General features: G+C 41.3%; 2 protein-coding genes across 2 annotated transcripts; both read left to right on the top strand.

Annotated features, from left to right (window-relative positions):
* The first annotated feature begins 6941 nt into the window (after positions 1-6941).
* On the top strand, positions 6942-15081 carry LOC131994086 (uncharacterized). Its single transcript, XM_059360323.1, has 2 exons — positions 6942-7174; positions 14137-15081. Exon 2 carries the CDS (start codon positions 14143-14145, stop codon positions 15028-15030), a length of 888 nt encoding a protein of 295 aa, XP_059216306.1. The 5' UTR covers positions 6942-7174; positions 14137-14142; the 3' UTR covers positions 15031-15081.
* On the top strand, positions 8783-14080 carry LOC131995770 (uncharacterized). The gene is made up of 2 exons (XM_059364828.1): positions 8783-12177; positions 13678-14080. The coding sequence occupies exons 1-2, from the start codon at positions 8783-8785 to the stop codon at positions 14078-14080; spliced, it is 3798 nt and encodes a 1265-aa protein (XP_059220811.1).
* Positions 15082-16514: the final 1433 nt, after the last annotated feature.

Raw genomic sequence — 16514 nt, 5'->3', positions numbered from 1 at the left:
GTGAGTTTGAGCTCGAGTGCGATACACTTGCCAGTGGCACAGTCGTATATTGATTGAGCTCTGACGTTGCCATCTGGAACTCCAAATCGCACGAATGAATCAAAGCTAGATCGGTCTAAGCCTCTTTTTGCTGCCAGACCACAACACGGTCCTGCAGGCTGAAATTCAGGCAATCGCAGATTGTGTGAGATGGTACAGTAGTGGCGCGACGACGTCTTGTCTAACGCGGGACTCCTGTCATAGATTTTTAAACCCACCTCTATAGGACGGGGTATACTAATTTCGTCATTCCGTTTATAACGCATCGAAGTAGTGATCTGAGACCCAACACAGTATACATATTCTCAATCGTCTTTATATTCTGAGTCGATTTTAACCGTCTTTATGTTGAAAGCACGCTAATATTCGAATCGGCTAGTTTTAAACGCTCGACCACTATCGTGGTTTCTACAGACGGCCGGACGGACATGGCTAGTTCGACCCAGAATGTCGAGACGATCAAGAATATAAATACTTTTTGGAGTCCTAGATGAATATATCGCGGTGTTACAACCCATATGACTAGATAAGTATAATCCCATCCTATGGTGGTAGGAATAAAATTTTAAAAATCATTTTGTGCCTGAGATTTTTATACCCACCACCGAAGGATGGGGGTATATTCATTTTGTCATTCCGTTTGCAACACTTTGAAATATCCATTTCCGACCCTATAAAGTATATATATTCTTGATCAGCGTAAAAATCTTAGACGATCTAGCCATGTCCGTCCGTCTGTCTGTTGAAATCACGCTACAGTCTTTAAAAATAGAGATATTGAGCTAAAACTTTCCACAGATTCTTTTTTTGTCCATAAGCAGGTTAAGTTCGAAGATGGGCTATATCGGAATATATCTTGATATAGCCCCCAAATAGACCGATCCGCCGATTTAGGGTCTTAGGCCCATTAAAGTCACATTTATTATCCGATTTTGCTGAAATTTGGGACAGTGAGTTGTGTTAGGCCCTTCGACACCTTTCGTCAATTTTGCTATGATCGGTTCAGATTTGGATATAGCTGCCATATAGACCGATGCTCTGATTTAGGGTCTTTGGCCTACAAAAGCCACATTTATTATCCGATTTTGCTGAAATTCGGGACAGTGAATTATGTTAGGACCATAGACATCCTTCGCCAATTTGGCTCAGATCGGTCCAAATTTGGATATAGCTGCCATATAGATTGATCCTCCGATTTATGGTGTAAGGCCCATAAAAGCCACATTCATTATCCGATTTTGCTGAAATTTGGGACAGTGAGTTGTGTTAGGCCCTTCGTTAATTTGGCACGGATCGGTCCAGATTTGGATATAGCTGCCATAAAGGCGCATTTATTGTCCGATGTCAACGAAATTTGGGACAGTGCATTGCGTTGGGCTTTTTGACATTTTTCTGCAACTTCGCCCAAATCGGTCCAGATTTGGATATAGCTGCCATGTTGACCGATATCGCATTTATAACCCGATTTCACTGAAATTTGACGCAGTGGCGTATGTTAGGCTTCCGTGTCGTATATAGTTCGGATCGGTTTATATTTAGACATAGCTACTAAAAAGACCAATATTTTGTTAAACACAATTGAACATTGACTTGCACTTATTAGTATTTGGTCCAAATCGGAACATATTTCAAGATATCTGCTATGGGACAAAAGGTATGCAATTTCCACCGCATTTTGATGAAAGGTGGTTTACATATATACCCGAGGTGGTGGGTATCCAAAGTTCGGCCCGGCCGAACTTAGCGTCTTTTTACTTGTTTTTGTCTGAAAATGCAAGAGCTTGACTTGCATGACATATGGTTTTAACAAGACGATCTAAATATGCCACACAGCACGCGTAACAATGAACTTATTGAGAGGCGAGTTCGGTCATCATTTTATTTCATGTTCGAGACTGCTCTATAGGCCGCCTAGATCGTGCGATTTTATGCCTTTTGACTTTTTTTCGTGCGGCTTTGTTAAAACTCATGTCTATACAGACAAGTCCGCTACAATTGACGCATTGGAAGAGACAACACTGAAGCATTTATTCTTGAGATACCTGTCGAAATGTTGGAAAGAGTAGGCCAAAATTGGACTAAGGGGATGGGCCATTTGAGGCGCAGTCACGGTCAGCATTTATATGAAATAATCTTATTAAATTATATGGACCATACATACTATCGATTCAAATAAAGATTTAATGTTTTTTTTTCAGAATTTTACGTGATTTTTGTTGGGCGTGCACCTCATTGCTCGGCCTATGCCAAGGTTCCCTGAACCTATTGTATTATTCTTAAGTTGCACTTCTCCATCCAACGTCGTTCACCAAACTTCTGAGGCGTAAGTAAGTATTGGTCTAGTCACGCTTCTGTACAATCAGTGGAGTATCCTAGTATTCAGGCCCTATCTTGAGCCTAATTGCCAACCACATAGTGCTCTACATCTGTGATCCTTCTCAGTACGCTCCAGAATGTGACACTTCCAATTTAGTTTCCTGTGCAAGATCACACCTAAGTATTTGACCTTATCAGATATCAAAATTGTTCTATTGAGGAAACGTGATGAGTTTAATTGGCCCATCTTTGTCTTCCTCGTGATTTCAGTATTCATTGAATTTATTGGGTTGCCCAAAAAGTAATTGCGGATTTTTTAAAAGAAAGTAAATGCGTTTTAAATAAAACTTAGAATGAACTTTAATCAAATATACTTTTTTACACTTTTTTTCTAAAGCAAGCTAAAAGTAACAGCTGATAACTGACAGAAGAAAGAATGCAATTACAGAGTCACAAGCTGTGAAAAAATTTTTCAACGCCGACTATATGAAAAATCCGCAATTACTTTTTGGGCAACCCAATACATTGATACCCCTGGGTCTAGCCCAGTCATATGCCATCTGCAAGACCCTTGCGTCCCTTCTGCATAGCTGATTCGGATCCTCATCCTTTAGACGAGTTCATATCCCTCCTCCTTCAGCATCCGTAATAGCTTATATATGGTGGTCACCCATAGGAGTGGCGATAAAATTCCCCCTGTGACGTGCCTTGTGCCACTTTCTCCCTTATATCCTCTCCCCGCTCCACCCGGAACTGGTCTAAGGATTGGATCACATATAAATCGCATTTATAACCCGATTTTAGTGAAAATTTAGGCACAGCGAGCGAGTCCCCTCGATATTCGTTAAGAGTGTATTCTAGATCAGACTTTATTTGGATATAGCTGCCGTATATACCGATCTCTCCATTTGAGGTTTTATGCCCTTAGAAGTCCCGTTTATTAGTTGATTTCTTTCAGCTTTATTAAAATCTGCTATATCCGTACCGAATATAGTCCATGTCGGTTTATATTTAAATATAGCCCCCATATAGACCAATCTCCCGATTTTAGGTCCATAGCTCACAAAATTCACATCCATTACCCGATTCGCTGAAATTTGGCCCATTAAGTTGCGCAAAGACCCCCAACATTCGAGCTAACTACGGTCTAGATCGTACTATTTCTTAATATAACCGTCATATAGACCGATCATTAGATTAAAGGCCTTTGGCCCATAACCACATTTATTGCCCCATTTACTGAAATTGGACACAGTGAACTGTGCTTTTCTCTTTGGCCTCCGTATCGAGTATGGTTTAGATCGGTCCATTTTCTATATTTAGCCCAACAAAAGTCCGATGTCCCGTTCGAAGATCTTTCTCCCACAACTGGCATATTTATTAACCGAATTTGTTGAAATTTGGTAAAATTCTTGAAATTATGTTACCATCTGCTTGTGCCCCCCTCTTTCTCTAGTGTAGCGTGTTTTTCACATGCAATGACAATCAAGTTGCAATCTCCTATACAGCTTTTCCAACCATATATCAACGCATCCATGCACTCACTCACTCATCCACTTACTCGTATTCCCATACATCGGCACCTTGGAATGATTGAATGTTAATTAAATGCTTTCGTTAATTTTCCATAAATCCAAATGAGGTCCCCCACTCTTTAAGATGAATACGTGAATTTACATTTAATTGGGTTTAAATTTCTTTCACGATCGCTGTTGCTGACATTTCATTTTCAAAAGGAGAGTGAAAGACGAATGAGCCAGGTTTAACAGGCAGTCAATGCCGTTCCTTTTGGACATATCATAATTTCCCATTTTATTGCTAATGTCGCCTATTTTCTTGTTCTGCTGCCGTCTTTTTGTGATTGAGATGGAAGGGGGCCACGAAACCCAACGTCGCTTGGCTTGGGGGGTCTTGCGCCCCGCGTGTTTTTTTTAGAGTATTTTAATGATTCTTTTTCCAGTAATTTTTTTACTTCGTTTAATTTTTGTCTCGTTTGTCTTTTTGAATTTGGGTTGTGATATTTTACTTATCACGAATTTATGTGGCCACATTAAGTATTTTGTTTGTATTGAGTATTTGACCCAACCCCCCACTTCCACAAAATGAGGCAAACAAGCCCATAAGAAAGGCAACAATTCTTTTATGTTATGCTCTATATTAAAATTGCATGTTGGGGGTCTTTCTGGTATGGTTGACTGTTGTGATATGTTGCCACAATGATGTGTTTCAAAATTAACAAGTTGCCTGCTTTATATCACATATCGCATTGATGGTTTTATGGTTTATAAAATATACTTGCTGTGATCAATTTTGGTGTGTATTTGAATTTACTTGATGAATTTTTAATGGAGACTGGCGTCTGCGTTCGGCCACAGGTATAATCAATGATATTTTCATGTGATGGATTGTTATAAAAAATTTATAGAAATGCCATGTGATAAGGGCCGTAAAGCAACAATATATGGGGTTTGTTGAAAAATAATTTTTGTTATTAACTACTTTTAATGGTTTTATCTGATCAGATTTTTTTTTTGTTGAATAAGCGCCTGTGGACTATTTTAATATATATTTTATACTAGCTGGCCTGTGCACTTTGGTAAACCCACCACCATACGATGTGGGTATACTAATCTAGTCATTCCGTTTGAAACATCTCGAAATATTGATCTAAAACCCCATAAAGTATACATATTCTTGATTGTCCTAATATTCTGAATTGATCTAGCAATGTCCATCAGTCCGTCTATAGAAATCACGCGGTCAAACGCATAAAGCGAGCCGCTTGAAATATTACATAGATACTTAATATTAATGAAGGTCATTGGGTTTTGTAAATGGACCAAATCGATTCAAATTTGGATATAGCTACCGAATAAACAGATCTCCCGACTTGATTTCTTGATTTTCCTGATTAAATCCGGTGCGTTCAACCGGCTGTCATCGGATCTTGTCAACTGGCAATATATTGGGTTGCCCAAAAAGTAATTGCGGATTTTTCATATAGTCGGCGTTGACAAATTTTTTCACAGCTTGTGACTCTGTAATTGCATTCTTTCTTTTGTCGGTTATCAGCTGTTACTTTTAGCTTGTAAAAAAAAGTATATTTGATTAAAGTTCATTCTAAGTTTTATTAAAAATGCATTTACTTTTTTTTAAAAAAAATCCGTAATTACTTTTTGGGCAACCCAATACAAGACATTATTAATTCCGGTGAATGATGGGCTATTCCCAATCCGCGTGCTCTCTAAAAACTAACAAGTAAAAAGGCGTTAAGTTTGGCCGTGCCGAACTTTGGAAAATACATACCTAATGCCCCATAGCAGCTATATCGAAATATGTTTCGATTTGGACCAAACACCTATAAGTACAAGACATTGTTCCATTTTGTATAACAAAATATTGCTCTTTTTAGTAGCTATACCTAAAAATAAACCGATCTGAACCATATGCTGCGATAAGCATGTCGAAAAGTCCAACATAAGTCACTGTGTCAAATTTCTGTGAAATCGGATTATAAATGCGCCTCTTATGAGGCCAAGACTTAAAATCGAGAGATCGGTCTATATGGCAGCTATGTCTAAATCTGGACCGATGTGGGCCAAGTTGCAGAAAAATGTTGAAGAGCCTAACACAACACACTGTCCCAAATTTCGGCGAAATCTGACAACAAATGTGCCTATGATGGCCCAAAAACCTTAAATCGAGAGATCGGTCTGTATGGCAGCCAGGAAAAAAGAAAAAAATTAAATAAAATTTATTCAAAACAAAAAATTTCTGATATGTGTCGCACTGCCCCTTATCATTTTGCTTTAACTTAAATCGGACTGCAATCATTGATACGTGAGATGTATACCCCTGTTTCTTAGTGGAATGTTCATGGGCAAAATTTGCAATTTTTACAATATTCTACATTGTGCTAAGGCCAGGGCCGCCTTAGAAATACTACTGAAATTCTTAGTAGAAACAAAATTTTATTGAAGCTGACCCGGGCCCGCTCCGCTGCGCCTTCTTTTAATTTATATGGAACAAAAGTTTCCTTGGAATATTTATTTTCAACAATTAAAGAGCTTTTAGTGAAGTACAATGCTACGAAAATAGCATATCGCTTGACTAACAGTTTAACAATATAAGTGCCTTTATCTGAATCCCATATGATCTTTATTGGTCTACGAATTTAAGTTTGCAATAGTCAGAAAATACTTACTATTTGGGTGGTGTTGTGGGGGTGGGGTGGCCCCATAGACACTTTTCCCGAATATTGATATCAAATTCGTGCTTTACTCCCAAATAACTTTCATTTGAGCCCCATATTGCTATGGTCGTGAATTTGTCGCCTTTGGGGGATGTTTTTGGTTAGAGGTCGCCCGCCAAACACTGGGTCCCATATTTGTATATCAGATTCGTATTCTTCATTCAAATACCTTTTATTTAAGCCCCATATTCCCATGGTCAGTAAATAAGTCCTGTTTGATGGTTGTTTTGGGGAAGGGGTGGACCCCCAAAAATGTGGTCCCACATTTGGATATCAGATTCGCATTCTACTCGCAAATACCTTTCATTTGAGTTCCATATTGCCATGTGTTAATGCCAAACCTTGTTCCTACCTGGTCCCCCTAATCTACTTTCTAAGTTTCGCAGCTATTTGCATTTGCATACACCCACATACCTCATACTTTATATGTGTGTGTGTGTGTGTCTCTCTTTGTACTAAAGATGTCTCGCTTTCAGCAGCCTTGTGTACTCCGTCGGCCTTTTCCTTTTCTTTTTCCTATTTCAAACTTACTTATTATCTGGGCTTCAACCACTGCTGTTCTTCCTGGTAAGAGTTTCGTTCGATCTCCAATTCAGAGCTTTCTTTTCCATCCAATAAAGAGATAATTGTAAATTCCCAATTTCTAACCCACCTGTGTTTTCATTTTTTCCTATTCTCCCCAAACTCACCTTGCGAGGAAAATATTTCTACTCCGAGAAATATTTTCCACGACTCCAGTGATTAAACCATCCACTTTCCTCCAGAGCTAACCCCCAACATTTTCATTGTGGTCCTTCGAGCCGGATTTATTACTGGAAATCATCCCTTCATCACCATTTCATCCAACACACATATCATCATCGTCATCATAGAAAAAAAGGTGAGTTTGTGCTTTGTTCTATTCCATAAAAAGTGAAAACAATAGTGCTTTTTTCCAAATATTCATTGTGCTTCAGTTGTGTTTTGCCGACGGCATTTCGACATTTCCTAAACAGTGCTTCGAAATAAAATTTTTCAAAAACCGTACTGAAAAAATTTTTTTTTTTCCAACTATTCGGTTATTAATTTTCTTAAAATTTGGTGGAAGTGAATTTCATTAAATTCCATAGAGAAATTTAAGTAACAGTGTGCTTTGCCTCTATAAGAATTGCCATTAATTTGCAAAAAAAATAACATAAGATTTTATATTTCAATCGGTGTCGCGGCAGTGTGTTCCTTTGGTTTCTTTTCTTTTTCAATCGTGGTGCATTGAAAGTGATCTTTGCCCTCTTTCATATGCTGCAGTCGCGCTGCCCATAGCATTATTTCGTCGTTGTTAATAGTTCTCGCACTTCCACAGCCTTTCCTACAAGCACAGTGATTGTTGTTATTGTTTTTTTTTTTAGAACTAACCAACGTTGATCTCCATAACTAACATCCAATATACATACATCCATATATACACACAACTGAACGTACATACAAACATTTCTTGTTATTCGCTTCTATTGAGTTTCGTTGCGGGTGACATTGCTACTGCGAAGAGAATAAGAGACTTCTGTGTTGCTTTGAATTTGTTCATTCGCTCTTATATACTCTTTGTTTGCCGTGCACCCTACAGTCATTCCGTTTGTGTGGTCGCGACTCGGGGCGTTTGAGACATACCTTATATTTTGGTTCCATTGGCATATATATGCATTTGTGTGATACCCTGATCGGTCAGAGATATATATATAGTGCACCCTACAGCCGGTCATAGTCGACTTTTGGTACAAAACTTTGATTTTTTCGAAAAGTAAATTTTTTTTCTGATTTTCTTCACGAGACTGTTTTCGTTTGGTGTTCGTGTAAAGCAAAAATCGTATTTGCACCCTACAGTGAGCCAAGGTCGACTTTTGGATCCAAAAAGTTCGAATTTTCATAATTTTCAAGAGAATTTTTTTTCCTCTGCTGATTTTAAGAGTTTCAATACTATAGAGGCATTTCGAACTTATTTCAACCGGCGCAACTGTTCATTCTTCTGTTCTCCGGAAATATTACGCATACGCCTACGTCATTTTCAACGTTTTTTTTCGATACCAGTTCCATTTTTTCGGATTTACTGTTCATTTAGATAGGTTTTTTCCCTAACCTATTTAAGAGAGTTAAGTGCGTCTGGTTCAGAGCTAATTCTACTTTTTTCTTTCAAGTTCGAATATGTCTTTAGAGTCGTTCATTCGCTTAGCTGATCGCCTTGTCGCATTCAATGCTGATATAGGTGATAATACGCTTCCGCTCTCATCGATTCACTTAATTAATATACACATGACAGAGCTGAAGTCATTATGGAGCGACATTAAGTCCACTTTCGATACATTCATGGCTGATCGTGATAGTGAGCAAGACGAAGACGAGGGCGGTGCAGACGATTCCGTAAATGCATCCGAGCTGGAGACCTTCCGAGCCAAGTTTAAGAGTTCTTATGTGACTTACTGCAACTGCTTGGCGACATTGTCACAGCTCGCGGAGGAGTTTCAGTTGCCGGCAACTAAGATTTCTCCAAGCCAACGTCTTGTCGCAAATCCACCTGTTTCCGAAGGTCATCCAGAATTTCAAGACACTCCGTCTTCTACGGGAAGGACTGATTATTCCTTTCATCTCCCGCCATGTGATACAGAGGTTTTCCACGGTGATTACATGTCCTGGCCTACTTTCAGAGACATGTTTACGGCAGTGTACATAAAGAATTCCAGACTTAGTTTTGTCGAGCGTCTGTTTCACTTGACGCAAAAAACGCGAGGCGAGGCTCGTGACATTGTTCAGAGGAGCCCTTTGACGAATGATGGTTTCCATTTGGCATGGAAAAATCTATGCGCTCGTTATGAGAATAGACGAATCCTTGTTAACGGGCAGCTAAAGGTTTTGTTCAATCTTCCTTCCATTTCCAAAGAGTCCGCCAGTGCACTTAAACAGTTGCAGCGCGACCTTACTTCTTGTATCTCGGCCCTAGAGTTGTGTGACATTGATGTCAGAGGTTGGGACCCTCTATTCGTATTTCTCTGTTCGAATCGTCTTCCAGAGTCCACACTTACCTTATGGGAGCAGGGTCTCGCAGATAAGACTGCAATTCCTAAGTGGTCTGACCTTGACTCCTTTCTTACGAATAGATACCGGACACTGGAGTCCGTTTCTGAAATGCGTGCCAATCCCAATGCAAGGGATCAAGATTCAAAATCCAATAGCACGAATACTAAGAGTTCGAGAAATATTAATTCATTCCAAGTGAGAGTTTCGGGTCCACAATGTCCTTTATGTCCAAGAGAGTTCCATGTGATTAGGAAGTGTCCTAAGTTCATAGCAATGGACATTAATCAGAGAAAGTCCGAGATAAGGAAGCAAGGTCTGTGTTTGAACTGTTTTTCTAAAACTCATCACGTTCGAAATTGTACAAGCAAGAACACTTGTTTCCAGTGCCAGAGGAAGCATAATACTTTGCTTCATGAGAGTTCCGCCAATCCAGAGGCCAGTAACTCAAGAGTGCAGACTCCGGCAAATACAAATTCAGGTTTGAATGCAAACTCCTCACCTTTCGCTTCTAGTCCTATACAGTCCACTAGTTCTGGTACGGGAGTCGTTCAAACCTATTTCTCTTCCAGTTCTCGTGGCGTTTTGCTGGGGACTGCTTTGGTTGATGTGTTGCACTTGGGTGTTACGTACCAGGCACGAGTGCTTTTGGATTCTGGGTCGCAGGGTACATTCATTTCAGAGAGACTTTTCAATAGATTGCAGCTCCCATATAGAAAAGTCAATGCTCAGATTTCTGGTCTGAATGATTCCATGGCTGCTTCCGTTCGAAAGGAATGTACTCTGCTTCTATGTTCGAGATATGCAGATGCTCAAATTTCGGTTAAGGCCTTCGTTATTACTAATTTATCTGGTGCCCTTCCATCTCATTCAATACCCCCCTCCATCTTCTCTCAGCTGCCCCAATTCGAGCTGGCAGATCCACTATTTCACAGGAGTTCCAGTATTGATATTCTGATTGGTGGTGACTTCCTTCCTTCCATCATGCGGTCCGGCGTGAAGCATGATATTTGTGGTTCCTTGATGGGCCAAAATACCATCTTTGGATGGATTTTGACTGGCCCCATTCCGATCCAATCTCCATCTCCATATTCCAGAATTATTTCCAACTTTTGTGAAATCTCTTTGGACAAAGAGATTTCGAGATTTTGGGAGGTGGAGAATCTTCCAAGGAAGAACTTTGTGTCAGCAGCTGATAGATTTTGTGAGGAATTGTTCGTTTCAACTACTAAGAGGGATGAAGATGGAAGGTACGTTGTTCATCTTCCGTTCAAAAGAGATTTTCCCAAGAGTATATCTCTAGGTAATTCACGGACAAGTGCTATGGCCCAATTTTTGAGAAATGAAGTCCGCCTCCTTCGCAATCTTGCGTTCAAGGATGAGTATGATTCCGTTATCCAAGAGTACGCGAATTTAAGCCACATGTGTCAAGTTGAGACTTCTAGTTCTATGGGAAGTGCGTCTCATTACTACCTGCCGCACCATGCGGTTATAAAACCAGAGAGGGTGGTTTTCAATGCTTCTTCACCTTCCTCTAATGGCGTGAGTCTTAATGACACTTTGCATACAGGTCCTGTGTTGCAGAGTGATCTGACTGTGTTGATTCTCAAGTGGCGATTCTTTCGGTATGTGTTCAATGCCGACATTCAAAAGATGTACCGGCAGATTAGAGTTCATCCCAATCACACACCGTTCCAAAGAGTTCTATTTCGAAGAGATCCAAGTGACGACGTTCAAGATTTCGAGTTGAAGACTGTCACTTTCGGTGTGAATTGTGCTCCATACTTAGCTATTCGCACTCTTTTCCAACTTGCTGATGACGTTCAATCCAGTCATCCTATTGCCAGTGAAATACTTCGCAGTTCTATGTACGTGGATGATGCCCTAGTGGGTGCACATTCGCTGCAGAAGGCAATGCAGTCTAAGGAGCAGTTGATATCCGCTTTGGCTTCGGCCGGCTTCCTCCTGAGAAAATGGACAGCAAATTCAAAGGATATTCTAGCAGGTCTTCCTTCCGATCATTTGCTGTGTGAAGATTTTTTGGACTTCGACGACAGTAGCACAGCAAAAATGCTAGGAATTCGTTGGAATGCTCGATCCGATTCGTTCTATTTCACTACCAAGCCATTCCCAGATTCATCCAGAGATACTAAAAGAGAACTCCTTTCCCAGATTTCAAAGCTTTTCGATCCTGCTGGTTGGCTATCGCCATGTATTGTGGTAGCAAAGATTCTTATGCAGAGGATATGGTCAGAGGGTACGGGCTGGGACGAGGTCGTTACCCCTGGCACACTTGCAAAGTGGAAAGAGTTTCAGACGTGTTATTCGGCTATAAATGAAGTTCGAATTCCGAGGTGGCTTCATTATGTTCCTTCCGCCGATATTCAATTCCATGGCTTCTGTGATGCTTCAGAAAGGGCATACGCAGCAGCTTTGTATGTGCGAATAGCTACAACTACTTCGGTCTCCACACATTTGGTCTATTCAAAGACAAGAGTGGCTCCTGTTAAGACATTGTCCATTCCGAGGTTAGAGCTTTGTGGGGCTGTTCTATTGGCAGAGATGTTAGATACATTACTTCCGACACTTAACATTCCCAAGTATTCTCTTTTCTGTTGGACAGACTCCACTATTGTCCTTTCCTGGCTTTCGAAACCTCCGTGTTGTTGGGCAACATTTGTTGCAAACCGAATTTCAAGTATAGTTCAAGTGGTTGACCCCTCCAAGTTCGGTCATGTTCCTTCAGAGACGAATCCTGCCGACCTCGCTAGCCGAGGTCTCCTGCCTCAGGATATCGTCGCAAATGAGTTGTGGTGGTCGGGACCTGAGTGGCTCCGCGACTCCCCTGAGTGTTGGCCTAATTCTGTTCAATCCACTATTCCCGAGATAGATTTGGAGCGTAAAGCCATAAAGGTTCATCATACTTACTTTCAGAACTACCAGGACGTTCTTGAACGTTTTTCTTCCTATCCACGAGCGCTACGTGTACTGGCTTATGTGTATCGATTCTTCTATCGTACTCATCCAAGATTTCGTTCCAGCTTTTCAAAGCAGTCCACTTTGATCACAAGTTCTGAGCTTGTACTGGTTAGAGATGGATTGATTCGAGTGTGTCAAAAAGCGTGTTTTCCAAATGAGTACAAGTGTTTGTCGTCACAAGAGCAAATTTCGAAATCAAGTTCTATTCTGAACTTAAACCCGTTCCTGGACGCTGAGGGGCTAATTCGTTCATGTGGCCGGCTGGAATCGTCAGTCGGCCTTCCGTACAATGAGAGACACCCGATAATAATGCCCTACGGTTGTCAATATTCCAGGCTGCTCGTGAAGTTCATCCACCAACTTACTATCCACGGTGGGAATCAGCTTGTACTTCGTATGGTCAGATCACAGTACTGGATCCCGAAGGTCAAGAATTTAATCAAAACGACCATCAATAAGTGCAAGCCTTGCATTCTCTACAAGAGGCGTTGTCAGCAGCAGCTCATGGCGGCTTTGCCGCCAGAGCGCACCGAGTTCACTCGTCCATTCACTCGAACGGGTTTGGATTTCGCGGGTCCTTTCGACATAAAGAGTTACAGTGGGCGGGCCTGTCGTATTACGAAAGGCTACGTCTGCGTTTTCGTGTGCTTCTCCACAAAGGCGATACACTTAGAGGCGACGTCCGATTTGTCCACTCCCACGTTCTTAGCGGCTTTCCATCGTTTTGTTTCTCGGCGGGGTTGTCCGTTGCATCTATATTCCGATAACGGTACAACTTTCGTCGGAGCTTCCAGGATCTTAGAGAGAGAATTTATTCATGCTGCTCGTGCTGGAACTGAGTCGAACTATGCGCACCAGTCTTTGAGTTGGCATTTCATCCCGCCTGGAGCTCCTCATATGGGAGGACTCTGGGAAGCGGGAGTAAAGAGTTTTAAGTCCCATTTTCGAAAATTTGCTGGTTCCTTCAAATTTACATTTGAAGAGTTCTCGACAATCCTGTCGAGAATTGAAGCATGCCTCAATTCGCGCCCGTTGTCTCCTATATCCAGTGATCCTAACGATTTCGCTGCCTTAACTCCAGGTCATTTCTTGATTGGTACTCCCATTCTTGCTCCGATCGATCCACGCATTGAGGAGAGTCCTGTATCGATTTTGAACCGATGGCAGAGACTTAAGGCTATTCATCAGAGTTTTTGCGTTCGATGGAAGAACGAATATTTACGAGAACTACAAAAGCGAGTTAAATGGCAAAGTTCAGAAAAGAATATAGAAGAGAACACACTAGTCGTTATTCAAGATGACAACCTTCCACCAAATGTTTGGCGTCTAGGCAGAGTTTGCAAGACGTATTTCGGCACTGATCGCAGAGTTCGGGTTGCTGACGTGGTGACTCAGAAGGGCACCATTACGCGACCCATTACCAAGCTTGTCGTCATTTCCTCTCCGAATTAAACACAGATTTTCTATTCTTTCCCATCACTTCCCTATTGTTTGTTTTGCCACCATAGATTATCATGCCCAAGTATACCAAAGAGACACAAAGGAAGTCATCCGCGGTTCCCTACAAGAAGGAAAAATACGATTGCCGTATCTGTCACCGGTCTCATGCCCTACGATCTTGCCAAAGGTTTTTGGAAATGAAAATGGCAGATCGTTTGGAAGCAGTTCGAAGGCATAGTTACTGCTTCAACTGTCTGGCTCATGACCACTTGGTGGTATCCTGCTCTAGCAGTCACCGGTGTCACCACTGCAAAAAGAGCCATCATACCCTCCTCCACGTCGATCCGAAACTACGGGATGCCCTTCTTAAGAGCGATCGGAAGCAATCGCGTCCCAACACTCCTGAGCGGAAGTCAAAGGATTCGTGCCCACCGAGGGATTTTTCGCCATCACCGTCTTCTAAGCAGAGGACATCTCTTTCGGCTATTCTTCGACAGAACAGCATTGTGTTGCTTCCTACGGTGCTCGTTAAGGTAAAAGGCAAGTCTGAACGATCCACAGCCCGGTGCCTTCTCGACTCGGGGTCTCCGGTGAGCAGGATCTCCAAGAGATTGGTAGATTCGTTGGCGCTCACGACATTGAGCCTGAAAGAGGAGACCATATGCCCACTTCGCCTGACCTCCAGATTCGACGAAACGGTAACCATTGAAGGCACATTTCGTGTGAGTACCCGCATTTCAACGGTGACGCCAGCTGAATCGCTTCCGGAATCATTTAAAAGACATTTCCCCCACTTATTCTTTGCGGATTCGAAATTTTTCAAATCGGCCCCGGTGGATATTGTAATTGGTGTCGATCTTTATCCCAGGGTCATCGCAGAGGGTGTATACGCCCAGAATGGTTTGCCTACGGCACAAAGTACTATTTTTGGTTGGGTGATCTATGGTGTCTGTTCGCACTGAGCGCACTACAGCGTTCTCATTATTCTTCGGTATCAATGAATTTAATCCAAACTGAATAAAAGAGTTAAGAAATGCACTGTTGATTTTTACTTTACTAGCGAAGCACAAGCTCTATCTTTTAAACAGGTCCATTGAGCGGTTTGATTCATAGAAGGATGTCCACTACTGACAAGCTTGCCTTTTCCATGTACCAGCTGGATCCTGATGAGGGAGTGATCCTTTGGCTATTCTACGGAGCTATACAACTATTATGTCAACATTTCCTTTCCTTACTAGAGTAATTAAATTCATAACTAGAGTAATTAGATTCATAACGTCCGTTTTCATAGAGTTTTCAATTATATTCCGTGCGAGTAATTGTAAGCTGGTGCGAGTACACACAGTTGCATTTTTCCTTTTTTTTTATTGCAGGTGTACTGCAAGGGGGCCGGTAATGTTAATGCCAAACCTTGTTCCTACCTGGTCCCCCTAATCTACTTTCTAAGTTTCGCAGCTATTTGCATTTGCATACACCCACATACCTCATACTTTATATGTGTGTGTGTGTGTGTCTCTCTTTGTACTAAAGATGTCTCGCTTTCAGCAGCCTTGTGTACTCCGTCGGCCTTTTCCTTTTCTTTTTCCTATTTCAAACTTACTTATTATCTGGGCTTCAACCACTGCTGTTCTTCCTGGTAAGAGTTTCGTTCGATCTCCAATTCAGAGCTTTCTTTTCCATCCAATAAAGAGATAATTGTAAATTCCCAATTTCTAACCCACCTGTGTTTTCATTTTTTCCTATTCTCCCCAAACTCACCTTGCGAGGAAAATATTTCTACTCCGAGAAATATTTTCCACGACTCCAGTGATTAAACCATCCACTTTCCTCCAGAGCTAACCCCCAACATTTTCACCATGGTTGCTAAATATGTCCGACTTAGGCGTGTTTTGGGGCTTGGAGTGGTCCCCCTAGCACTTGGTCCGACAATTGGATATCAGATACATTTTCTTATCCTAAATACCTTTCATTTGATTCCCAAATTATCGTGATTGGTCTAAATATATGTTTGGTAGGTTTGAGGGTGGGGTAGCTCCCCTAGGTACCTCATCCGAAAGTTGGATACCAAATTTTTATTTTTAGGGTACTATATGAGAGCACACGAAATTTCGCTTAAATCGCACCACCCATCTCCGAGATCTGGCGTTTCTGAAAATCAGGGTTAGGGAGAGGGTCCGCCTCCTTTAGATATCAAAAAATATAGTACCCTATTTTCAACACAGGATCATTACGCACCATCTGTGAAAATTTCAAGAAATTCGTTTCAGCCGTTTCTGAGTCTATAAGGAGCACACAAACATACAAACAAACCTACAAAAAACACAAATTGATTTTTATACCCTCCACCATAGGATGGGGGGTATACTAATTTCGTCATTCTGTTTGTAACTACTCTAAATATTCGTCTGAGATCCCATAAAGTATATATATTCTTGATCGTCGCGAA

Source organism: Stomoxys calcitrans, chromosome 1, assembly GCF_963082655.1.
Source record: "Stomoxys calcitrans chromosome 1, idStoCalc2.1, whole genome shotgun sequence".
In the NCBI taxonomy this organism is placed as follows: Eukaryota; Metazoa; Arthropoda; class Insecta; order Diptera; family Muscidae; genus Stomoxys; species Stomoxys calcitrans.
This window is presented reverse-complemented; position numbering and strand designations above follow the sequence as displayed.